General features: G+C 43.9%; 1 protein-coding gene across 1 annotated transcript; it reads left to right on the top strand.

Moving 5' to 3' along the window:
* Nucleotides 1–6,939: 6,939 nt before the first annotated feature.
* PHLDA1 (pleckstrin homology like domain family A member 1) lies at nucleotides 6,940–11,933 on the top strand. Its single transcript, XM_030214786.1, has 2 exons — nucleotides 6,940–7,411; nucleotides 10,012–11,933. Exons 1-2 carry the CDS (start codon nucleotides 6,990–6,992, stop codon nucleotides 10,019–10,021), a joined length of 432 nt encoding a protein of 143 aa, XP_030070646.1. The 5' UTR covers nucleotides 6,940–6,989; the 3' UTR covers nucleotides 10,022–11,933.
* The last annotated feature ends 9,403 nt before the right edge of the window (nucleotides 11,934–21,336 follow it).

The raw sequence follows: 21,336 nt of genomic DNA, 5'->3' as shown, positions 1-21,336 counted from the left end.
GCCTTATGCCTTATTACTTATTACAAAGAAGGCTGAAAGTGTCCTTCTGTTCTTAAAGTATCCTTGGTGTATATAAATATTCCTCTCCAACTTACTGGCTTAGTTTTCAATTTACGGGCATTAGAACTGCTGAGCTATAAAATTGAATTTCAGTACAGATCTGATTTAGCAGCAAAGATCATATTTTCTTTGTTTAAAGTATGTTCAGCTTGGCTGATCTATGCTTTGCCTCATGCTTTCTAAAGGCCAACCTGTCACATATTTGGTGTTCTAAATCTGTGACAATGCTCTGGCTGTAAATGTAAATTCCTGTGTACTAAAAGCAAACCAAAGTAGGCTGTTGAATTTTAATTGGCCATATGTTTGCTGCTGTATGAGAAGCAACGTGTACATTTGGGCAGAAGAATTGCTATACTGGGTCAGACCAAAGATCCATCTAGTGTTTTTCCAACAGTGGCCAAGCACAAGTACCTGCCAGCAAGATCCCGTTCTGTTTACCCCTGTATAATTAAATGACTTCCAAAAAACAAACTAGGTACCATAGAACCCTAGCATACGAAGTTTAATTGACGAGAGCTTATATTGTGCTGGATATTTTATAGGCAGCTCATGAAGCTGCCTCAACATGTAACATAGTAGATGACGGCAGGAAAAGACCTGCACGGTCCATCCAGTCTGCCCAACAAGATAAACTCACATGTGCCATTTTTTGTGTATACCTTACCTTGATTTGTACCTGTCTTTTTCAGGGCACAGACTGTATAAGTCTGCCCAGCACTATCCCCGCCCTGCCTCCTACCACCGGTTCTGGCACAGACTGTATGTCTGCCCAGCACTATCCTCACCCCTATGAGCAATCTTAGAAACTCCTGTAATCAGCCTTGTGGCTGCATTCAGCTCAATTTGCAAAGATTTATGCCAATAACTAGTAGTCCCTAAATACAGCGTTACAGTAATCTATTTTTGATAACTAACACCATGCTCTACAACGCTCCTTAAGTCTCTCCAAGTCAACATCGACTTTATATAATAATTGTAAATGCTGAAAGGAGGGCTGCCAAGCAAATCCAAGGATGGAAGAAATAAAAACATCAAGGTGATCCAAATTTGTTTTAAAAACAAATCAGTTTATTGATTGCATAAGTCCTAGACAAGTGTACTTGACTTGGGCCATGTTTAGAGTTGACAGGCTTAACTGCTGATACTAACCGAAAGGGAGCTGCTTCTATGTGCTGTTGGTGAATAAGGTAAGCCTCTGCAGCACCTGTGCTTGATTTGATGTATATGCCTTGAAAAATGTGAAAACTGACCCTTAACGGATAGTTTGTACTGCCAGGCAATATACAAACGCAGCAGTGTTCCTTGTCGCAGAGGTCTAGTGTATTCAGCACCTATAAAAAGTACCCTTTATAGAAAGTCTCAGCAGTTTACACTGAGCTGAAACATTGCCTGTGTTGAGTACACTTGTGTGATCAATAAAGAAATTGATTTTTATCAACTTTGGATCACCTTAATGCTTTTATTTCGTTTACCCCCTGCATTTCTATTTGTTTTTTTTGTACTGTATTGTGGAAGGTTTCGGTTTTCTCTTGTGTTTGAACTGAAAGGTGGACTGGATCACTTTCACAATTTAATCCTTCATAATCAGCTGAGCCTTGAGAACCACTTCCAACAATTTACTGTCACTTTTTTTTTTTTTAAAACAGGTAATTTCACCTCCCCAATACAAACTGCAGCCAACTCTTCCTCAGCTAACTTTCCCACAATCATTTTATCTACATTCATTGCAACTGTATTCAATGACGTCTAACCTGGGTTTCCCCCGAGTGTTTCCCATTGAGGGCCAATCTCACCTTGCTCATCCATTCCAGTTCGCCTGCAGTCGAGCTTGGGCAGTGGGTCTATGGTCCGAAATAGTATGCAAAGGGTTTGGTAGGTCAAATGCTCTGGGTTCCAGTCAGCTCTTTAATCAAGGAACCACACAGCACTCCAAAGCTTTAATAACAAAACTTAACTTTTATTTATAAACCACTGCAGCAAACAGACTTTCACTTTAACCTCCTTTCCAGGACAGTCACTTGATAAACTCCAACTTATTACCAGGAGAAACACATTTACCACGATCCTCTTCAGTTGTATCTACAGGGAACTATTTAGTACATAAGCATCGCCCTGTTGGGACAGACCAAGGGCCCATGGAGCCCAGCACCCTGTCACTGACAGCAGCCGAAAGAACAAGCAATTTGGCCAGTCCATCCTACAAATACTGTTTTATTCCCTCGTCCATTCAATAACATTCTATGGCTTTTTCCTCCATGAAGCTGTCCAACCCTTTTTTGAAGTCCGCTAACTGCCTTAACCACCTTTTCCGGCAGTGAATTCCAGAGATTACATGTTGAGTGAAGAAAAATTTCCTCTGATTCGTTTTAAATTTACCACACTGCAGCTTCATCGCATGCCCCCTTGTCTTAGTATTTTTGGAAAGTGTAAATATATATATACAGTGTCCCCTGTCCTGTAGAAAGATATCCCCAAAGGCTGTACTCCTTTACACTGATTTGTGGGATTAGACCTCCCTTGATCTGACCCTCCTCCAGTGGCAACCCCTACCTTTGGTCCACACTGGTTCTGGGATGAGCTCTACTTGCCTCCGGTCCCTTGCGCCTAGACTGGGTCTTTTTTTTCTACCCACCTGTAGCACGCTGTGTTCTGGTTGCTACAACCTGCCTCAGCCAGTGGATCTCTTCAATTCCCAGGACTCCCCTCTCTCCTGGTCAATGGCAGGAGGATGTACAGGCAGCTCCAGATCTGCAGGCAACCAAAGACACTGCCCCCCCCCCCCCCTCTCAAAGGGCATAACTTTAGCTTTACTGCCTTCCCCGGTCTCTTCAGTACTAGGGCACTATTTCTCTGCATTTTGTTTCAAACTACTCTCTATGGGCTGGGCTTCCTCCTCCATGGACATCCTATCACTCCAGCCTTCTAGCAGGGACCTCCTCCCCTCCCCCAGGGCTGTGGCAAAATCTATCACTCTAGTAATACCCATTCACCAATTTCTCTCATAACGTTCTGTTAAATATGTAGACAGGCCAATTCCCCGAGATGTTAATTGGAAAAAGAAATTACACATCATTCACATATAGGTGATAATTCACTCCTAATGAATCAGTCTAGTTTGATTGTTTACCTTTCTAATAAAATCAAAGGTGTACAATTTAAAAGGAAAGAAGGAAAAGAACTACAAAATCCAAATAAAAGGATAGGTTGACAAGAAAAGACAAACCTATAAAGAGAACAGAACAACAACACTATACTTCATCACAGATTGAGTTACTGACTTCCAGGGTTGTAAAATTAGAGAACGCCAAGGAAAATAAATGTTTAAAGCTGATTTAAATTTAGGGAGTGAGCATGCAGAATGTAAGGCAGCCAGGAGACAATTCCATAGAAAAGGAGCAGTACAGAAAAAAAGCAGAGTGGCGAGTAGCCTGAATCTGGGAACAGTGAACAGAAGGCAGGGTGGGAGGGATCTCGTAGGGTGAGCAAGATACGTGAACCGGTCAATAAGGGAAGATAATAGAAGAAAGATAGGCCAGGACAGAAGTATGGCGTACTTTCTACACAAGGACCAAGGTTCTAAACTGCAGTCAATATGGCATGTGGAGCCAATGGTGTAAAGCTAGGAGAGGAGGCACATGGTCAAAATGGGAAACATGCCTATCGAGATGGTTAGCAGTATGTTGAATCAATTGTAGCCTTCTCCAGGAAATCTGTGGGAGGCCAACGAAGACAGCATTACAGTAGTCTAACTTAGACAAAACTAGAGCATGAATAAGCGAGGCACAAGCTTTGGAATCTAAATAGGATCTTAATGAACGGATATAATGTACAGAACAAAAGCAAGATTCAACCACAGAAGATATATGAAGATGTAAGGATAACTGGCTATCCAAGGTAATACGACGATATGTCAAGGTATTGATATGGGTTAAAGGGGTTGAGCGAAGGCAGGGGACAATCAATGGTACAGAAGAATGGCTGGCTGTTATGCCAGGCTTCCACCATCCTATTTTGGTCTCTTCAGTCCTTGTCTTTCAAAGAAAATTTTTTTTTTTTTTTTAAATCCCTCTATTTGTCAGCTGCTCTGCTTTATCCGCTGTACCTTTCTTTCTCTGTTTCTTCTGCCGCTTTCTTCTCCCTTAAGACTATGCTGTCCCTCCATCTTTGTAATTCTTCCCAGCCCAACTGCTTGGTCTTTCTTTCCCCATCTAATTTGCCCCTCACCTCTGTCTCTACCAACTGGAGGAGTAGCCTAGTGGTTAGAGCACCAGCCTAGACATTCAGAGGTACCTGGTTCAAGTACTGAAAAATAGAATACTCTAGCTGGAGATATAAGAAGTGCTTGATTAGTGCTGTGGAGAAAAAGCCCTCAGAAACCGGAGGCAGACTGCCTGGGGTATTAAATGTGGTTATAAGCTGTAGGCTTGGATTTATAAAAACATGCTCTAGTTCTATCATTGGGCAAAAAAACTCCACACAGCACTGGCATTGAACTTGAGCCTCAAACTGTGAATAGCTTAGATGAATCACTCCTAAGATTTCCTTGTAAGTCTATTACTCTTGAGGTCTCCTTCTGAAAACAACCCTTTCAACAACAGCAAGGTAAGGAAACTTGCACTTAGCTTTTAATGAAGCACTCGTCGTCATCCGTTCAACGGGGACCACCGTTTCACCTCAAAACATGGCTTCCTCAGGAACGGAGTGCTAAATTACAATACTGATGGTTCAGAGCTGAGAATCTGAAATAAACAGAAGTAACCACAAGGTGTTAAACAAAGGAGGAGAAAAAGCACAAAAAGTGTCAACCTACGGACAGACATACTTGAAGTGGAAGCGTCTGAGAATTCAAAATGGCGCCTCAGCATCAACGTACAAACAGCTGATCTAAATACTGCGTGCAATCAAGACGAAGTGGGCAATGAATGAAAATTAGTAAAAATGATGCCAATCAATAGAATTGTTAAGCCCATTCGGTTCTACCGTGTCAAGTTCAAAGATCCACTTGGCCTCCCTTCTTAGTAATCTTAATTTGCGATTCCCACCTCTTTGAGAGGCTTCAATCTGATCAATGGCGGAACACCACAAGTCTTCAAACCTGTGATTGTGTGCGATGCAATGTTCCACTAATTACTACTACTACTACTATTTAGCATTTCTAAAGCGCTACAAGGCATACGCAGCGCTGCACAAACATAGAAGAAAGACAGTCCCTGCTCAAAGAGCTTACAATCTAATAGACTAATAATAAATAAAGTAAGCAAATCAAATCAATTAATGTGAACGGGAAGGAAGAGAGGAGGGTAGGTGGAGGCAAGTGGTTACGAGTCAAAAGCAATGTTAAAGAGGTGGGCTTTCAGTCTAGATTTAAAGATGGCCAAGGATGGGGCAAGACGTAGGGGCTCAGGAAGTTTATTCCAGGCGTAGGGTGCAGCGAGACAGAAGGCGCGAAGTCTGGAGTTGGCAGTAGTGGAGAAGGGAACAGATAAGAAGGACTTATCCATGGAGCAGAGTGCACGGGAAGGGGTGTAGGGAAGGACGAGTGTGGAGAGATACTGGGGAGCAGCAGAGTGAGTACATTTATAGGTTAATAGAAGAAGTTTGAACAGGATGCGAAAACGGATAGGGAACCAGTGAAGGGTCTTGAGGAGAGGGGTAGTATGAGTAGAGCGACCCTGGCGGAAGATGAGACGGGCAGCAGAGTTTTGAACCGACTGGAGAGGGGAGAGGTGACTAAGTGGGAGGCCAGCAAGAAGCAGATTGCAGTAGTCTAAACGAGAGGTGACAAGGGTGTGGATGAGGGTTTTGGTAGAGTGCTCGGAAAGAAAGGGGCGGATTTTACGGATGTTGTAAAGAAAGAAATGACAGGTCTTGGCGATCTGCTGGATATGAGCAGAGAAGGAGAGAGAAGAGTCAAAGATGACCCCAAGGTTTCGAGCTGAGGAGACAGAGAGAATGAGAGAGCCATCAACAGAAATAGAAAACGGGGGGAGCGGGGAGGTGGGTTTGGGGGGGGGGGGAAATGAGAAGCTCGGTTTTGGTCATATTTAATTTCAGGTGGTGTTGAGACATCCAGACAGCAACTATGTCTGTTCACCAAGAATTGTAACTAGCTTCATCTCTGCTTCAAAATGACCCAACTCATTACTCTTCTGTTTGGCTGGAGACAAGTAACCAGTTCAACGAAGAAGGGCAACCTTCGAAAGCTAATCAAGAAATGTATTGTTATGTCCCATAAAAAAAGGTATCAGCTTATTTTCTTTTCCATGTTTTATTTTGTTTGATTTCTATTGATAACCTTTAAGAGTGGACTAACACGTCTACCACACTCCTCTACTTAACAAACGCAGGCAACTCATAGGCTGTGTTCCATGAAAAGCACAAATTAAGATCCAATGATCACTGTTGTCGGCAAAACCCCAGTCCAGTTTTGCTGCTTTCAATTTACTGAGGAATCGTTGTTTACCTCACTTCCACTTGTCTGTTTTAACTGTGAGCATCAGATGTAACTAAGTAGCAACAGTAGTTAAACATTGGTGCAATTATTTCTCCAGGAAAAGTAACAAATGTTTCCTGTACTTCTTTTCAAGCAAAAGTGGCAAAACCTTTACTTAGGTACAGTAATTGAAGGAGAGCGGTTGAGGGTTTGGGAGATAAGGAGAGAGAGAGTGATTTATACTTGGGAGGCAGGGGGGGGGGGAGAGAAGGAGAGAAAAGGGGGTGTTTGGTTGGGGGATAGGAGGGAGGGAGGGGTGCTGGAGAAGGTGGTTTCCGCTCGGGGAGAAAGGAGGAGAGCGAGTGGGTGGGATTTGGCTGGGGAAGTCCGCTCCCTCCCTCCCTCATCCCCACGTGTCGTCGCTGGCGAGAAGAGCTTAAAAGCAGGCGGGGAACGCTGCTGGATTCCGGAGACGGACGGACGGGAGGGAGGAAGGATGCTGGAGACGGGCTGCCGGGTGCTGAAGGAGGGCGTCTTGGAGAAGCGCAGCGACGGCCTCCTGCAGCTCTGGAAGAAGAAGCGCTGCCTGTTGACCGCCGACGGGCTCCTGCTGCTGCCGCCCAAGCTGCGTCCCGGCCCCGTTCCGGCCCCCGGGGAGCCTCCGCCACGCATCAAGCAGCTGCACTTCGCGCACATGAAGACGGTGGACTGCGTGGAGCGCAAGGGCAAACACGTCTACTTCACGGTGGTGATGGCCGAGGGCCGGGAGGTGGACTTTCGTTGTCCCCAGGACCAGGGCTGGAACGCCGAGATCACGCTGCAGCTGGTGCAGTACAAGAACAGCCAGGCCATCTTGGCCGTCAAGTCCACCCGCCACAAGCAACAGCACCTAGTCCAGCAGCTCCGCGCCGAACCCAGGTCAGAGACGAAGGGGAAGAGAAAGCGTCCCTGCCCCGGTTCCCTTCCCGGGAGACCCTGCCTCAGTTCCCTTCCTCCCCCGCTGCTCTGGATCCTGCCCCGATCCCCACCCCGCTGTGCTTCCTCTACCCGGGGGACCCTGCCCCGGTTTCCTCCCTCCCCCGCTGATCTGACTTCTGCCCCCCACCCCCCGCTGTGCTTCCTCCACCCGGGAGATCCTGCCCTGACTCCTGCCCCCCCCCCCCGCCGTGCTTCCTCCACCCGGGAGACCCTGCCCCGGCTCCCTTCCTCCCCCGCTACTCTGACTCCTGCCCCGGGGGAACCTCCCCTGCCCCGATCCCGCCCCCCCTGACTCCTACCCAGGAATAGTGTTGCTGTACCCCTTCCTCTCAAGATGACTTGTCTTTCTCTCTTTCTCCCCTGTTCTGCTTCAGCTAACGGGAAATCAAATTTGCCCCCCCCCCCTTTTTTTTTTTAAGTTTTGTGCAAAAAAAAATAAAAAGAACCCCCTAAAAGCCAAACCACAACCGGATGGGTTTTGTGTATCTGAAACACCGGGGGAGTAATTAGACCATGTGGGAATTCTCTCAGATTGTGGCTGCCTGACATTTCGGACTCCTGTCCGGGACTTGTGGCCCGGTTCCGAATACTGGGCTTGATGAACCCTTTGATCTGATCCGGTCTGGAGGCTCTTATGCTTGAGAGTCAGCCCCGTGTCCTGTTTGGTCTCTTTACAGCCACTTGTGCTGTCGCCTGCCAGAGAATGAAAATCGCAGGCTTTTCCCCTGATGTCACACTCCGTTTGTGGTGCCTCTTGTCGAATCTGGAGTGACAGGAAGTGTTTGTGTGTTTTTAGGAGAAACAGACGAAAGGAAGCCGAGGACAGGTCAGAACTAGAGATCCTGAGTCTTGCCATCCGCATGGACGTCATTTAAGACGTGACCACAGCTGTGCTATGTCGTGCCCTGCATTAAAAGTGTAATGTGTTATCAGTGGGACTTCCCCTGTTTCTTTCCCCCACCTCTGTTCGGTGCCTTTTGCTGGGGACCCAGCCAATTTAGAGTTAATAGTCTGGGAAGCTACTAACATATTTTAAGCCTCATAAGCAGTATCAACAGGGAGCTTAACTTAAAAAACAAACAAACAAACTATGAACCAGAACAGGGCATTTGGGGTGAGTCGACCCCAGAAACAGGTGTTGCAAAGAAAAGCCTGATTTCTAGGTACCTGGAGTGTGGTAGCTGTGTTAGTCCACTCTTAAGGTTATCAATAGATAAGTGAGAATCCTGAAAGGTAACTTTAAAACCATACAAGAACCTAAGACCTTTGAAGTCAGAATGATTGAATATTTTAACACCCAACAGAAAGGACTTAACAAGGATCTGGGGGTTCCTAGCCCATTATAAACCATAAAGCTGTATGTCTCTGTTGATCACCCTCCCCTCACCTACCCACACCCATCCTGTTAGAATATCAATGATATGCTTTGATGTCCCCATGCATACCTCCGACCCACCCCCATCCTCCCACCCGACTGTCATAGTAGTGCTTGAATGTTTTCACTTATATACACTGTCAGCTAGCATATTTGCTTATTTCCGATCTGAGGAAGAAGGGCAACCTTCGAAAGCTAATCAAGAAATGTATTAAGTTATGTCCAATAAAAAAAGGTATCATCTTATTTTCTTTTCCATGTTTTATTTTGTTTGATTTCTATTGATAACCTAGGTAAAGTCTGACTAGACCTTAGAAAGCCGTTTTCCAAGTACCTAAATAGGATACATGAATGCAGGATTTCTGAAGCCAATGTTTTGTTCAAAGGTGGTCTTTTCCACCTCTCTCATCTCTTTCAAATCACTCATGTTGAGCCCTCACTCACTGGCACTGTTATAGAGGTGTGCCTGATAAGAGAGAGATGTTTTATGCTTCTTTGGAGAACACGATTTCTGTGAGATGTAACTTCATATACGTCCCAGCCTCTGTATTCCAGCACTGGCTCATTTCCATACTTAAAGAGCAGAGACCTGGTTTCTCAAAAGGAAACTTATCCTATGCTTATCAAAATCATGGCCAGTCGATCATCTCACACAGTAAAAATCATAGGATGCTTGCTTTTTTTTTTTTGCTTGTGTTTTCTGTAGACTGTAGTACTTCAGATTTTTTTTTTGGGGGGGGGGGGCGTCCCTTTCCCTTTCCCTTTTGTTGCACTTTCATGGTTAACTTTTTGATAAACTAATCTGAGGAAGGGGATTTTTACTCCTGAAAATAAATTTATTGAGTTAAATAAGTCCAATAAAAAGGTGTCACTTTTTTTAAATCTAAATTTATTAAGGGCCCTGTTTACTAAGGTGCACTAGCGTTTTTAGCGCATGCTAAAAATTAGCATGTGCTAACCGTGTAGATGCCCATACTGGGTATCTTAATGCTTAGCGTGCTAAAAGCGCTAACACGCCTTAAGCGCAGCTTAGTAAACAGGGTCCTAAGTCTTTAATTTGATAAATTAAATTCTGGAGTATATTTGGTTAATTTAATCAGTTTGCAAACTAACGTTGATCGTTTTGCTTATACTGTGTTTCTTGTACTGTATCATTGTTTTCCAGGTTGACTTAAGTGGTCTTCAGGCAGTGGGAAGACAGTTTCTCTTGTCTCCTGTGGATCAAAGACTTGCAAAGTTCAAAAAAGCACTTGAACAGCTGCTACATTTGCCATCAGTCTGTCCGGGCAGACCCATAAGCTAACTTGAGTTCTGCAGAACTACAAACTGGGCTATAGAGAGAGAGAACACACAGCTGACAGCTTCCCTCTTCATCTATGGATTACAGAACGGCCAACGCTGTTTGGTGAATCTGCGTGGACATGACTGACTTTAACTTGATTTTATTCCACTTTGCTTCACAGTTTTGAGGGGGGTTTTATTTAATTTTTTTTTTCTCCTTTGGCAGATGCTCCTGATGTAGGTCATTTTGATTTTTCAGCAGAAGTGTAACGCAAGAAGTAATTGGTCTGTTTGGGTTTTAGTCATCTGAGACGAATGGGTTATCTTGTTACAGATATACATTTTTGTAGTAAAAAGGGGGGAATCCTTTTGTTTGGCTAAAAAAAATTTATTGCTGATAAAACACAGACAATTGTTACATTTTATGCTCTTATTCCATACAGTGGCTCTCCATATGACCATGGAGCCCCCCCTCCCCCATCATGACTGTCAGGATATACTCCTAAAACATGCACTGTATTTTCATACTTTTTAAATCTGCTTGGTTTCTGTATAGTGTGGTTATTTTGCAAAATTAGATCTGGAGAGGATACTGGAGGATCTGATGCTGGGATCACTCATTTAACGTGGACAAGATCATGTTATAAATTGTTTCTGGAAGGATCTGAAGTTTGATTTCTTCATGTGCATTTTTTCACGTCTTTTTTTTAGGATTTGTAGTTAATCAGCTTTCATTTTTCTACAGTGAGTCTTGTGCTCTATGCATGTCATGTTTTGCATCGCTTGGTGTTCACTTGCCCTAAACGGGAGGGTTTCGATGAGGTGCAGGTCTTTGCTAGAAGTGAAGAGATAATTGGGTTTGAAACTTAGAAGTGACGTTCTAGCCTTGGAAAATATTTGATTGGACACGATGACAAACTGGTTGGTTTACCGCTTTTGACTGACGTAAACACCCTGGAACAATAAAATCTTGGTATAAGTCAAATTAAAAATGCTGCTCACCCCGCTGAAATGTTTCCCTTAATGGAGGGGGGAGCTGTCCTTGAGTTCCAGTTGGGGTTGCTGTGGATCTTTGAAGTGACAGCACATATACACTTGGTGTGTTAGAATGATGTTCAGCACCTGTTTATGAAATATTGCCGTAATAAGGAAAATTATTATTGAATCTGATTATAAAACAGATTGCATTTTAGAATGCAACCCATTTTTTGAGTGGGGGGGGGGGGGAAACTTCTTGAAAGTAGAAATCGGTTTGTAAGCATTGAATGAATCTAAGAAAACCTGCTTATGGCAACTTGGCAATTTGTATGGTTGTCAACGTACTTCGATCACAGCTGTGAAAAAAAAAATCACAAGCACAAATATAGGATCGTGTTTTCACAGCGAGACAAATGTGTACTATGTATGAACATAGGTTAAAATTAGGGCTGGTCTGAATATTCAGCCACTTGGTGCCCCGAATGCATTATTCGTATCATCCGAATAGGGGCTGAAAATGCTGTAGAGCCCTAGTTAAAATGGCAACTCTATCAAAGAAATTCAACTTGCAGTGGTAACCTGCTCTCACGTCATCTGTGCTATAACGTAGAAGCTGTTGCCATTGGTGTATTCCTCACTATCTCCCCCCACCTTTTCCCCCAGATTGACACACAACCGCAAGCTTCTACATATCAGCATCTCATGGTTGTGATGTCATGAATGTGTGTAAATATTACTCAGAAACTGAGAGATGTGATTTTATTTTTCATACTTTCCAAAATGCATTCCATTGGCAATAAAGTGATATAACCTATTAAAGACTGAAAAGCAGCATTTTTTTTGTTTCTACACTTGGGTTGGATTGACTTAAACTGTTTGAGGTAAGGGTGACAGCGTTTAAGTGCTAACACACACTTAAAGTGGGGGGAAAAGACATACTGCAACATGTGTTAAAGTCTCCGGTGAGGCCCCATTTGGGGTACTGTGTGCAGTGCTGGAGACTGCACCTAAGGAAATATATAGACAGGATGGAGTCGGTCCAGAGGGTGGCTACGAAATTAGTAAGCGGTCTTGAATGCAAAAATTATAGGGACAGGCTTATGAACCCTTAACATGTATACGCTGGGAGAGAGGAGACATGATAGAAACATTTAAATATCTCAAGGGCATTTATGTACAGGAAGAGAGCCTTTTTAAAATGAAGGAGAGCTCTGGAATGAGGGGGCATATGACAAAGTTAAGAGGGAATAGGCTTAGGAGTAACCTAAGGAAGTATTTCACAGAAAGGGTGGTGGAGGCGTGGAATGGCCTCCCGGTGGAGGTGGTGGAGTCGAAGACTGTTCCAGAATTTAAAAAGGCATGGGATAAGCATGTGGGATCGCTTAGGAACAGGAAGAATTAGGGGTTACAGAGGATGGGCAGACTGGATGGGTCATATGGCCTTTATCCGCCATCATGTTTCTAAAGTGCTTTGCAGTAGTTTGCCTATAAGCACTGGCTAATTTTTCTGGAAGGGGGTATGTCATCGGTGGGGAATGGGTGCACAAGTGTTAGTCAGCTAGGGCAGTTACATTAGCGTGTGCTAACTGGATGATGCAGGCCTAACGCTGGAGCAGTTAGTGCCTCTCACAGTGCTCCCGTGTTAGTATTTGTGCAGGTCATGCGTTCGTGGAAAAATTAGAGTGAGAACTGCAAAACAAAACAAAAAAAAAAAGCCCTATTTTGGGTTGCTAGAAATAGGCTTAGCATGTTTTAACACGGGACCTTTCCATTTCTTAATGCTTTTTAGTAAAAGGGTCCCCACATTTGTAAGTCTAAACCTTTTGTAGGTGGGAGAGGTCAGCTAGTTTGATGTAAAATTGTTGTGGTTTGCTAGAACGCTCTGTGTGGTGGCAGACAGCGGAGTAAAATCGTAGAAAAGTGTAACAAGTGTTAATTCTTTCCATGTATATCAACTGACTAGTTTTGAGAGAGGTTTTAAAATAGTTCTGAAATGATCTGCCGTATTAACACGTTTTCATGTTGGTTCAAAAGAACCAATCTTTCCTAACATGGCAAGAATGAAAGCGTGCATATGCCTGACTTGTTTCCAGAGTGTTTCAGTATGGTACTATTGAAATTATCTCCAGCCTTATCAAACTGAGGTCCTTTTCTGCTTGCCCTTGCCCCCAACTTTGACCTGGATTGGTCCATGCTGAGGAAGGTAACTGTACCTCCAGATCTATGGGTGAATTGGAAAACTGCATATTGAAAAGAGGTGGTTATAGATATTACAGGGTACTGCCCGTACCATTTCGCTGTAGACATAATTCTGTGATAAATTCAAGTTGAGAGAAACGGGTGTCTGCCTTACGTAAAGGGTCATGGATTTGATATACTGCTTTTCTGTGGGTAAAACCCAATCAGTTTATGCATATTATATACAACCAAGGCAGTATAGATATGTTACATGCAGGTATTTTTTCTGTCCCTAGTGGGCTCACAAATCTAAGTTTTGTACTTGAGGCAGTGGAGGGCTAAATAACTTGCCCAGGGTCACAAGGACCTGCAGTAGGCGTCAAACCCAATGCCCCACGTTCTCAGACCACTGCACTAACCATTAGGCTACTCCTACACTCACTCTTTATAAGTCAGATCTGCATTTTAATTTGTATTCTGGGTCTGTTCCACAACTTGAACCCAAAACCCCTGCATTGCAGCACCATGACCAAGTCACAGTAGGTCAACAGGACTCGGGTATGTTGTGGAGCGGAGAAGAAGTTTGCATTCTCCAGTCCTAGAAAATGGACCACTGCTTTGAGCTTCACTTTGTGCAAAGCAGCCACTGAACATATGTTTGAAGGAAGAACCACATTGGACAGGCTGGGAAAGCAAATATTCCTACTCATTAAGCAATGGCTTTCCTGTAGTCTATGAATGGGAGGGAAACAGCTGAGGACCTTGATCGATTTAACATGAAGTAAGCTTTAGCAGCAGATGAATTAAGACCGGTGCAAATGCACTCGGGCTGCCAGACTTCCTACTTACAGAATAGGAAACGGCAGAAAGGAAGAACAGGTTTGCCGGGAAGCAAAAGGAAAAATATTTATTGCTTTTGCTAACTCCAGCTCTTGGGTAGGGATATGTTATCATTTTTATTTTATTAAAACTTAAGTTCTGCACTATCGTGGTGTTCCAGGTGGATTACAAATTGCACATCTACAATATCACTATATATAACTAGCAAGTAACAGTGAAGCTGCTGAAAAATTAAAAAAAATATATATGTAGGGAGGAAAAGGACTTCATTGGCTAAGGTCACTGCCATACTTCTTCACAAGTCCTGAAAAACCTCCCATTGATTTAGTGGTTTTACCAATTTTTACCCATCTTTCAAGTTTTCAATTATTATCCTTTATTTATTTATTTATTTATTTATTTATTTATTTATTTATTTATTTATTTATTTATTTATTTATGTGACATTTGTACCCCGCACTTTCCCACTCATGGCAGGCTCAATGTGGCTTAAATATTGTATACAGGTACTTATTTGTACCTGGGGAAATGGAGGGTTAAGTGACTTGCCCAGAGTCACAAGGAGCTGCCTGTGCCTGAAGTATAGATGGAGACCAGGAGAGGACCGAGAACAGAACCCTGAGTGACACCGATTGGTAGAGGGATAGAAGTGGAAGAGGATCCACCAGAGTGTACACTAAAAGTGCGAAGCAAGAGGTAGGAAGAGAACCAGGAAAGAACAGAGAGCCCTGGAATCCAAATGAAGACAGTGTATCAAGGAGTAGGCTGTGATCAACAGTGTCAAAAGCGGTGGATAGATCGAGAAGGATGAGGATAGAATAGAGACCTTTGGATTTGGCCAGGAACAGGTCGTTGGAAACTTTTGTAAGTGCAGTTTCAGTTGCATGAAGAGGGCAAAAGCCAGATTGGAGCGGGTCAAGAACAGCATGAGATGAGAGAAAGTCAAGGTAGCGGCGGTGAACGGCGCGCGTTCAAGTAACTTGGAAAGGAAGGGGAGGAGGGAGATGGGTCGATAGTTGGAAGGACAGGTAGGGTCAAGTGAAGGCTTCTTCAGGAGCGGTGTGACCACAGCATGTTTGAAGGCATCATGAACGGTTGCATTATAAACTAAATCATTCAAAAATTGTCTCCCCGGCACTTAATCTGAGATGAGTCTGCTACACTCAACAGCTGTTTCCCACTTGCTTCATCAGGAGCATTTTTGATTTATGCAGCACTACCGGTATCCTGGAAAATAAATACATCAAATTACCTGCAACTCTGCTTTCTTAGCTCCCCGCTTCAGGTTATAGCAATCACCCCGGTGCTTTCCCAAAAGGAATAATATATATAATAAGATATAGTAAGATCACCTTACCCTGTCATAGCAGCTGTTCAATCCTTGGAGTGCACACTTTTTCCAAAATGGCGCCTAGATTTTAAAAGGACGCCCCAAAATCTTAACCAGTAGGGAAACACCACTTCTTATTGGTTCAAAAACTTTGCCTTCCGAGGAGTCACATTCATTTAAATCTCATGTTCATTAATACACACTTAAAAGGTTATGGTTTACCATTCACTCACTTGTGTTCAGGCTATAGAATTAGGGACCCTTTTAGCAAATGGGGGGGAAAAGTGGCCTTAGCCTATCCTTATGCAGGGCATTCCTGTGTGCTAAGGCTATTTTTACCTTTCTTATTAATGGCCACATGTAAATGTTCCCATTAGTGTGTGACCATAAGCGTGTGAGCCCCTAACCCCGCCTATTTTGTAGGCGATAGGGATGCATATGGTAGATCTGCGCTACTGGTTAGTGAACGACAATGCCCACATGCTAACTGATTAGCACAGAACATACCCACTCTCCACCCCCAGACCCACTCCCAGCGCTAAATTATTATTATTTTTTTGCATGTGGGTAGTGTATGCACCAGGAGCGTAGCTACATGGGGCGACGGGGGCATGGGCCCCCATAGATTTGGCCCTGGCCCCCCTGCCAACAACCCCTTTGACCCCCCCTCCCACTGCCAACCCTCCCCCGCTGCTGCCACCGTTGGGTACCTTTGCTGGCGGGGTCCCCAACCCCCGCCAGCCGAAATCCTCTTCGGTGCGGCCGCGTTGCTGATCTGCAAGGGCAGGCTTCTGTTTCTGTGAGTCTGACGTCCTGCACGCAGGAAAAGAGGACTTTGGCTGGGGGGGGGGTGGTTGGGGTTGGGGACCCCGCCAGCAAAAGTACCCGATAGCGGCAGCGGGGGAGGGTTGGCGGCGGTGGGAAGAGGGGGTCAAAAGGGTTGGTGCTGGGGGGGGTTCAAATGTGGTGGCAGCGATGGGGAGGTCAAAAATGGGGGGGGGTTAAAAATGGCAGGGGGGCCAAAATGTGCCCCTTCACCTCGGGCAGTGGACCCCCCTCCCGCTGACGTCTGGCTATGCCCCTGGTGTGCACATCCAAAAATTACTGCAGGATGCCTCAGTGCGCCCCATGTAAGCCATTTATTTCCAAGCAAGCACATACAGTGATACCAAAGATGATGTAAAACCAAACGTCCAATGGACTCAAAGAGTTCACATCAGAAATTTTATTCAAAGTATGCAATGGACTCAACACCAATCGTGTTTCGGCCACAGAGGCCTGCTTCAGGAGTCCCTAAACAATACAAAAAAGTATACATAAAAAAGCTATTATAAAAACAAAAAGTAAAAATAAATGCAAATACAGAGGAATAATTTCACAGTGTTAGAGAATATGTCAGATCTGCACCTAATTTATGCATGAGGATTTGCTCAACATTTCAGTTGGTGTAAATATGCACGCCCAGAATTGGGCGTGGATCCTGGCACTAAGTGCTATTCTATAAATGTATTTATTTAAAAGTTTATATACCACCTATAACGAGGTGGTTTCAATAAAAAAACATTCATAATAAAACAAAGTAACAATAAATAAAACAAAAACATAACAGCAAAGAGGTCAGGTCAAGTCCAACTTGGAGCGCCGTTTGTAGAATGGAACTTGGTGCTTTTTTTGGTGTCCATTTACTGAATTTAGCTTACAGACTAGCACTTTGGGCAGAAGCTTGCAAAAGTGGCACTTATTCTGCAGTTCTGCACGCTAGACATGCAAACTGCCAGTGTGCCGTATACAGAATTGTTCTGTTAGTGTGCCGACCATTAACAAATCTGAGTGAACTGGCTCCCAATGGGCCACAGACATGAACTGCCCTTGCTTTCTCCACCGTGTTTCATTCATTATATCTCATTTGTCCATTCCCCAGAACCCTATGTGGCAATGAAGCTGCAGCTGGAAATCCATTATCAACCTACTTGCATATCTTTTGTTAGTGAAAGACTTTGCCTTTGTAAACAGTTCTGCACAAGAAATCATTTTCAACAGAGGAATCATGAAAAACTGACATAAAAAAAACAATAAGGAATGATTTAGCATCTTAAGTTTGCAAAAGACTATTTTCATTATGCATCAATTCAGGATGAAATTAACTACCAGATGTGCCATTACTCGGTCATGTGCTCATGATGTACTGACTTGCTTTAATTCATGTACAAAGTCTTCTTAGGCTAGGATCCCATAAATCACCAGAAGCTGAGCAGTGTTGAGCCTGGTCAATGCTTGGATAGACAACCTCCAAACCTAGGTATGGCACCATAGCAGAGGTGTCAGGGGCACTCTTCCCTCTAAGCTAAATGGGAGTCCTCTACCAGTGGGAGATGGTGCGTTCAACTGCTAGGTTCCTGGAGTCCTACAGATCTTGCCTGTCCCTCACTATTGAAAATGTGATAGTGAAACAGCACCCTCCCTCTGGCAGGACTGGAGAGGGCTCTCGCTCAGCTTGGAGGGAACAGTGGTCAGGGGCAACGAAGCCAATGCCCAAATAGGACATCATACCTCAGAGGTTCTTTCCATAATGATGATCATAAAACTTCACTCTTCCAAAAGTCAAGCTGCTAACTCTGCTGTCATGGCCGTATTTCCCCGCAATCTGGAACCTGTCGAAATTCCCTCTGCACAGAATTTCAGAATTGTTTGGCCAAGTCACGCCTTCTATTGGGCGTTCATCTTTTTCATTCAATTGTACTGTGTCATGAGTAATGATACTCTAAGCTGAAAAAAAATATGCGTAGATTTGCTTTAACAACCTACTTTTGAAGTCATTTGCATGTGGTATAGGAATCCAATTAAAAGAGACTCATTAGCGCTTTTAAAAATAGATCAGGTCTTGCTGATCAATTGTCCAAGATTAGTGCACTCCAGGGCGTTGTTCGTGATTTACCATCTGGAAAAGAAGTGAAGAACGTCTTCTTCTGAGTCGTCTTTATAGCTAAATCAATTCGCACAGGCCACCATTTGTAATGTTTACTTCCACCAAATTTAATTTTATATTGATCTTTCCATGAGAAACGACGTAATAAATGGCCAGTCATTAGAGTAAACCAATCCTTCTGAGCAGAAAAGTTTGCATGTGAAAGGATTGCGGCTTTTGTTTTTCAAAACAATTCTGGTACACTGCAGGAGAAGTTGTGGCTTAGGATACTCATAGTAACATAGTAGATGACGGCAGAAAAAGACCTGCACGGTCCATCCAGTCTGCCCAAGAAGATAAATTCATATGTGCTACTTTTTTTTATTTGTCCTGTCCTCTTCAGGGCACAGACCGTATAAGTCTGCCCAGCACTATCCTCGCCTCCCAACTACCAGTCCCACCTCCCACCGCCAGCTCTGGCACAGACCGTATAAGTTTGCCCAGCACTATCCCTGCCTCCCACCACCGGCTCTGGCACAGACCGTATATAAGTCTGCCCAGCACTATCCCCGCCTCCCAACCACCAGCTCTGGCACAGACCGTATAAGTTTGCCCAGCACTATCCCTGCCTCCCACCACCGGCTCTGGCACAGACCGTATATAAGTCTGCCCAGCACTATCCCCGCCTCCCAACCACCAGCTCTGGCACAGACCGTATAAGTTTGCCCAGCACTATCCCTGCCTCCCACCACCGGCTCTGGCACAGACCGTATATAAGTCTGCCCAGCACTATCCCCGCCTCCCAACCACCAGCTCTGGCACAGACCGTATAAGTTTGCCCAGCACTATCCCTGCCTCCCACCACCGGCTCTGGCACAGACCGTATATAAGTCTGCCCAGCACTATCCCCGCCTCCCAACCACCAGCTCTGCCACCCATTCTAGGCTAAGCTCTTTTGTGACAGGCATTCATTACTGCAACACTGGGAGAATATTAACAGCTGATGTGAGTTTTCCAGGGGCTTTTCAGAGACAGAAGGGGAGAACCCCATTCTGAAAACACAGCACAACAAAAAAACATTTCTCGTGTGCTACTGGGCAAAAAACATTTGTCCTATACTAAATTCAGTGTGCGTATTCCAAATCCTAAGTCAGAATTGTTGTAATACGTCAGGAAAGTTTGTTATGCATAAGTTTGCCCAAATGAATTAAGCACTTGGAAAGCATTGAATAATTTTTTACAGAATGAGTTTTACTCCAACAATTACCTGGTCTACATCAAAGTTTTCGTAGTAAACAGTATGTGAAAATGTAATGGAATAACAAAATTTCAAAAATGTCTTGTATTCCAGTTTAAAAGTCTTACTTCAGCAAGGCCCAGTACTGTTAAAAGTGCTTCAGGCATCTACTTTTGCGTTTCTGACCGGTCATATTTTCCCGTTGCAAAAACCAGCAGTAGGTCCCCCATCATGTTGGGATACCAGCGGCCTTGATATCTGTTCTCCATTGTAGAAATGTCTTTATGGAACCTCTCTCTATGTTCGTCACTTACGTGTCCCAAATTGGGTGGGAAAAAGTCAAGATGGGAATGTAATAAAAATGCATTTTCAATGACATTCGCAGCCAAGTTGCTCATATGCATTAAGCATGTTGTCTACTAGTTCAGCGTAGTTTTCAGCTCGTCTGTTCCCAAGGAAGTTCTGCACTACTAGCACAAATGCATCCCAAGCATTAATATTATGAGTGAATAGGCTTTGCATGTATAACTTAAAATCTAGACGTGTCAGATTTGGAGTTCATATTTGGAATCGGCGGGTTCAATTTAGTATAAATCACATGTTTTTCTCTCAGTAGCAAAATCATTGTTGCGTTGTGAAATAGACCCTTTTCTCCTTTGGCCCTAGCAGTTTCCTTCTGCTTCTTTGGTCTTCTTCTGCTTTAATGCAACTGTGGCTTTCTGGAGATGCAGGACCATTAAGCAGCACCATGTACAGACTCTATCTTGCTTGGCACATGCGTGTACCATGTCTGTCCTCCTGGCCTTAGCCTGAGCAGATGGAGTCAAGCTGAGGTTCTGAATGTGCACCTTCTACATATCTGTGCATAGCACTGCCAGAAACGTACTGGACCTGCACCTTACACATAAATATTAACAACTCTAATGCAATACCACTCTTATCTCTAATTCCGAATATGAACTCTTTATACTTGACTGTTTAACCTACTCACGCCAACCATGATCTCTAATGTAACACCACTTGTATCTCTCACTCCGGAAATGGCAATCGCCATGATGGAACAATGTAAGCCACATTGAGCCTGCAAATAGGTGGGAAAATGTGGGATACAAATGCAACAAATAAATAAATAAATAAATAAATAAATAAATAAATACCAACCATAATCCTTGCAGCCAGCTGCCTGCGTTTAAGCCAAACCCTTTGGACTTTAAGCCTTGCTCTCCCTCTTGACATTTCCTTCTGTAAAATGGAATGAAACCGCCCCCTTCCCACCCCCAAAAGGACATTTTCCTATAAGTAAGCACAATCCCCGGGATTCTGTATACCGTGTCTTAAGTTGCATGCGCAAATAAGGTTGTATTTCCGGATTTGCGTGTGCAACTTAATTAGTTAACAAGCCAATCAGTGCTGATAATTGCCACTTAAGCAATTATTGACACAAATTGGCTTTAAATTAGAATTTACGTGCACAACTAATTGAAAAGGGGGAGTGGCCATGGGTGTGGAATAGGTGGGCAAATAAGCAAGAAAAAGGAGGTTAAAAAAACCTCACGGTGCCATGAGATGTGAGGAGAAATAGTGAGGAGAAACCAAGGAGGATACCGAAAAGCTTTTATTGGGTTTCTTAAAAACGACCTGACACGGCCGTGTTTCGGCCCTAAGGCCTGCCTCAGGGGTCTCGATCAGTCTCAGGTGTTGCCATTTTCAAAGGAGAAGAGACCAAAGAAGTTTTTGATTT

This window comes from Microcaecilia unicolor, chromosome 9, assembly GCF_901765095.1.
Source record: "Microcaecilia unicolor chromosome 9, aMicUni1.1, whole genome shotgun sequence".
Taxonomy (NCBI): domain Eukaryota; kingdom Metazoa; phylum Chordata; class Amphibia; order Gymnophiona; family Siphonopidae; genus Microcaecilia; species Microcaecilia unicolor.
The sequence above is the reverse complement of the archived record's forward strand: the minus strand, read 5'-3'. Positions and strand labels throughout refer to the sequence as shown.